Source organism: Bison bison, unplaced genomic scaffold, assembly GCF_000754665.1.
Source record: "Bison bison bison isolate TAMUID 2011002044 unplaced genomic scaffold, Bison_UMD1.0 scf7180017858910, whole genome shotgun sequence".
In the NCBI taxonomy this organism is placed as follows: Eukaryota; Metazoa; Chordata; class Mammalia; order Artiodactyla; family Bovidae; genus Bison; species Bison bison.
The window spans coordinates 38,070-42,549 of NW_011489482.1; the positions used below are offsets into that span (position 1 = coordinate 38,070).

A 4,480-nucleotide genomic window follows, 5' to 3' on the forward strand; every position below is an offset into this window, starting at 1 on the left:
ATGCACGCGTGCGTGTGTGTGTGTCCGCGTGAACGTGTGTGGTAGGGGAGCTGTGCTTACCGCTGACCCGTGTTCTCTCCACAGACCCAAGAAGCTCCGCTTCCACCCGAAGCAGCTGTACTTCTCGGCGCGGCAAGGGGAGCTGCAGAAGGTGCTGCTCATGTTGGGTAGGTGGGCGAGCACGCCTCTGTCGTCGCAGGGCCCACCGTGTCCCACCCTGTCCCATTGCTCTGGTCGGTGCATACAGGCCGCTCCTGGGGTTCAGCCTGTTCGCCACGTTCACGCTCAGTCAAGGCGGTGGGTGTGCTTGCTTGGAATTAGCAGGAATGAGGTGTGTGATGGTTAAGAGGTGCTGTGGAGTCAGTAGGGGCATGGTCAGGAGCCAGGCTCGTGCCGTGTGGACCTGCCTGCGTCTTCTGTGCAGAGAGCAGCCCCGGGGCACCCGTGCTGTCAGCGGCCTCCTGCCGCTGTGGTTCTGACCCGCCGGGTGCTGAGGAGCAGGCAGCGCTTTGCTTCTGAGCTCACAGCTTAGGCTTGACTTTTGGGCTGGAGAAGGTGGACGCAGAATCTCTTTACTTGATAGGAAGTTAAGAAACAAGTGTAGCAGTTTGTCCTGGGGTAAAAAAGGTTTTATGTTGACCAAGGTGGCAATTTTTATCATTTTTCTGTTAGACCTTGTGCAGTACTGAGGTCGCCTCACTGTTCTGGGGTTAACTCATGATCCGTGTCCATGCCAGGCTGGGAGCTGCGCTCAGTAATTGCCTCCCCTTAGGGCCTGGCCTGGGGGTCCTGCTCCCATGGAGTGTCCATCCTGGGGCCCCTCCAGCCTCATGCTGGGGCCGAGGCCGGCTGGGGGACACGGGAGGGCCAGGGGCCCAGAGTTAGCAGTGGTGCTGGGGCCTTTGATTGCAGCCTGCCTGCCGTCCCCCGGGGCCTCCCCACCCCGGCCCGGCCTGCCTGGGTGCTGGGGTCGTGCCTGATGAGTGAGTGGCACCTCTTGTTTGTTTGCAGTTGACGGGATCGACCCCAACTTCAAGATGGAGCATCAGAACAAGCGCTCGCCCCTGCACGCCGCGGCGGAGGCTGGCCACGTGGACATCTGCCACATGCTGATCCAGGTCGGCCGTGGGCCGTGGGCGGCAGCGAGGGCCCAGGGCCTAGCCGCTGCCGTCCTGAGGGTTGTGTGCCTCTCGGTGTTTCCCGATTGGTTCTTGTTCACTTTGGGTTTTCATGTTGCCGACTTCCCAGGCTGGGGGTCCAGCCGAGGCATGCACACGTGCCACTCTGCCCACCTCGTGCAATGAGAGCTTATGTCCTGTGGTCCCGTGAATATTCCATGGTTGTATGAGGGGCACCCCCCACCCAGCAGGCACACTGGCCTCTGTGTTATCTGAAAGTGCGTCGCCCACTCTCAGCACTGTCTCTCTGGGAGGTCTCCCCAACCCAGGCCCCTGTGGGACCTCTATTCTTTGGAGGCCACCTTGCAGCTGGTTCTTCATCTCTGGATCCTTCAGGAAATCTCCTTTCGCTCGTGGGTCTAGACTTGCTGCTCAGCCCCCAGCTCAGTCTGGGGGGTTTTCTGTCTGGGCTCTGGGGCCCTCCCTGAGCGCCCACCCTGTGTTTCCCTGGCGCACCTTCTCTCCAGCTCTGCGTCCTTCGAGTCCACCTTCTTAGGCGCTGCTCCACGTGACCCTCAGCTCCTTTTGGGGGCTCACAGGTGCTGCCTCATTGCAATCCCTGGGTCCTCTCTTGCTCCCCTAGAGCTTCTTCTCAGTGGCCTCTGCGTCTCCCTGCAGTTGGACACTGTGCTCCAGTCTTTCTCATTTCAGGCTTTACCCAGATGCCTGGTGCTGGCTTGTTTGTGTGAAAAGGAAAGGGCTGCAGTACCAGAGGTGGGCTCTTGGTTGGGCCTGTGGCCTGGCAGTTTTCGTGCTGGGGGCCGCAGGAGGGCTCTGGGCCTGGGAGCACAGTGTGCCTCCGCCGGGGCCTCGGGGCCCCTGTCGCCGCCCGCTGGCCTCCAGGGTGTGGTCTCAGCGGCTCCGTCCTGTCTGCTTGCCCTCACCGGTGCTGCACACACAGGGTAGGGTTGTGTGTCAGGGTGAAGCTTCTGCATTGACGTTTACAGTAGGTTTACGTGTTGGCTTAGATTTCTGACGCCTGAGACCCGCTTGTCAGATCCCTCTCAGCTTTGGCTTGGGCACGACAGAGGCTCGTTTGGACGGACCTGTTTAAATAGCGTGCAGCCGGGTTCTGCTGCCGCCTCTTCTGACTTCCTTCTTCCTTTAGAGGAGGTGGCTCTGCACTCCTTTGAAAAGACGTATTTCCTCCAACCTTTTTGAAAGAAAGAAAAGAAAGTGAATTTGCTCAGTTGTGTCCGACTCTTTGTGACCCCGGGGACTGTAGCCCAACCAGGCTCCTCTGTCCATGGGGATTTTCCAAGCAAGAATACTGGAGTGGGTTGCCATTTGCTTCTCCAAGGGATCTTCCCGACCCAGGGATCAAACCCGGGTCTCCCACACTGCAGGCAGATGCTTTACCGTTTGAACCACCAGGGAAATTCCACCTTTTTGAAAAAATTTATTTATCTTTTTTTTTGGCAGTACTGACTCAATGGATGTGAGTCTGAGTAAGCTCCAAGAGTTGGTGATGGACAGGGAGGCCTGGCGTGCTGCAGTCCACGGGGTCGCAAAGAGTCGGACACGACTGAGCGAGACTGCACTGAGCTGAGCTGGGTTTTCACTGCTGCTCTGGCTTTTCTCTAGTCACGGTGCTCGGGCGTCTCTGCGGTGGCCTCTTACCGTGGAGCGTGAGCTCTGAGTGTTCGGGCCTCGGTAGTTGGGTGCGTGGGCTCCGCCGTTGCAGCTCCCGGGCTCTCGAGCTCAGGCTCAGCAGTTGCCTCATCCGGGCTTAGTGGCTCCGTGGCGTGCGGAATCTTCCCAGATGAGGGGTGAACCCGTGTCTCCTGCGCTGGCAGATGCATTCTCCACCACTCGGCCACCGGGGAAGACCCCACTGTTTCCCTAACATTAGAGTATGTGCACGTGCACACGTTTGTTGTTGTTTAGTTGCTAAGTCGTGTTTCAGTCTTTGTGATCCCATGGTCTGTAACCCACCAGGCCTTTCTGTCCATGAGGTTTCCCAGGCACAAATACTGGAGCGGGTTGCCATTTTCTTCTCCAGGGCATCTTTCTGACCCAGTGTGTAAAGAGTCCTGCATTGGCAGATGGATTCTTTACCGCTGAGCCACCAGGAAAGCCCGTGTGATTAATAAAGAAGAGTCTAAAATGTAAGCATCTTGGTTCATTTTAATCGCTCTGGAGGGAACCGGCCTGGGCTGCTTCTCCCCTGAAGCACCGTCTCCCCTCCTTGAGCAGCTCTGAGGTTGACGTCATCATGACCATGTGTGTGTCTCTATGGGCTCACTGCCCGGCAGGCATCCTCGGCCACACGGCTGAGCTCTGTCCAACTCTGAACTCCACATGGTGTGACTTGTTTGCCTTCTTTCGTTCAAACAGCAACAACAGAAGGGGTCGTTCAGACCCAGGGGGCCCAGCATGGCCTGGGGGCCACTCGTGACCCACTGTCCATTCCTGCTTCTGCCCACGGGCCACGATCGAGGAAGCCGTCCTGGGAGGGAGCACAGGCGTTGCGTTCTGTTTCGCAGCCTCTCTGGAGTCATAAACTGTAGCAGAATAAAATGTGACGTGTTGGTTTAGAAAAAACAATACTTCACACGTTGGCGATCTTTACGACTCTGCATGTCTGTCCGAGCCTGGGGGTGTGACGGCTGGGCACCTCTCAGGTGAGGTTCTCAAGCGCGCAGTTGAGTGGTGTCCAGGGCTGTGCACTCCCGAGGCGGGCCGCCCTCCCCCAGAGCCCCGGTGTTCGCGGTGGGCGGGCTCACTCTGCTTCGCCCTGGATCCCACGGTGCTGCTTCTTGGAGGCCCCGCTCTCCTGGGTGCCTGCTTCCTGTGCCCTCCTCCCGGCAGGCCCTGGCCCTGGCCCTGGCCCTGTGCCCTGTGCCCTCTCCTGGCCCCAGGCAGCCAGGAATCGCCCTTACTTACCATGTGGTCAGGGTGGGGGCCGCCTGTGAAGAGCGTTTTTGGTCATTCCTGGCCTGACTCGTTTCCATGCCGAGGTCTCCGTAGAAGCAGCTCCAACTAGGCAGCTGCAGCACTGTGGCCATTGAACTAAACGAGGCCCAAGCAGGGGCCGCCTCCCACGCGCTGCCGCTGGCTGGGCCAGTCCCAGCCTCCGGCCGCGCCCGGTTGTCCCCACACCGGCCCCTGCTCTGGCCTCTCCTGCTGGTCCTCCGTCTCTCCTGCACGTCTGTCTGTCCTGGTTCTGTCCCCGTCCGTCCCTCTAGGAGGTTTGATCAGGTCCTCCAGCCTGCTCTGCTCTGATCTGGTGCTGGCTGTGGGCCGATGAGAAAGGTGCCTGTCCTCGCAGCCTCAGGGCCCACGGAAGGGCAGAGCAGCGG

The 4,480-nt window shown here is 59.3% G+C and overlaps 1 protein-coding gene across 1 annotated transcript in view; it reads left to right on the forward strand.

Annotated features, from left to right (window-relative positions):
- Window positions 1–4,480, forward strand: part of EHMT1 (euchromatic histone-lysine N-methyltransferase 1) — a gene marked incomplete at both ends in the record, with an annotated part of 55,829 nt that overhangs the window by 37,866 nt on the left and 13,483 nt on the right. Inside the window, 2 exons of the mRNA XM_010830287.1 lie at window positions 85–167; window positions 1,012–1,118. Coding sequence (XP_010828589.1) covers window positions 85–167; window positions 1,012–1,118 — 190 coding nt within the window. The remainder of the gene's footprint in view (window positions 1–84; window positions 168–1,011; window positions 1,119–4,480) is intronic.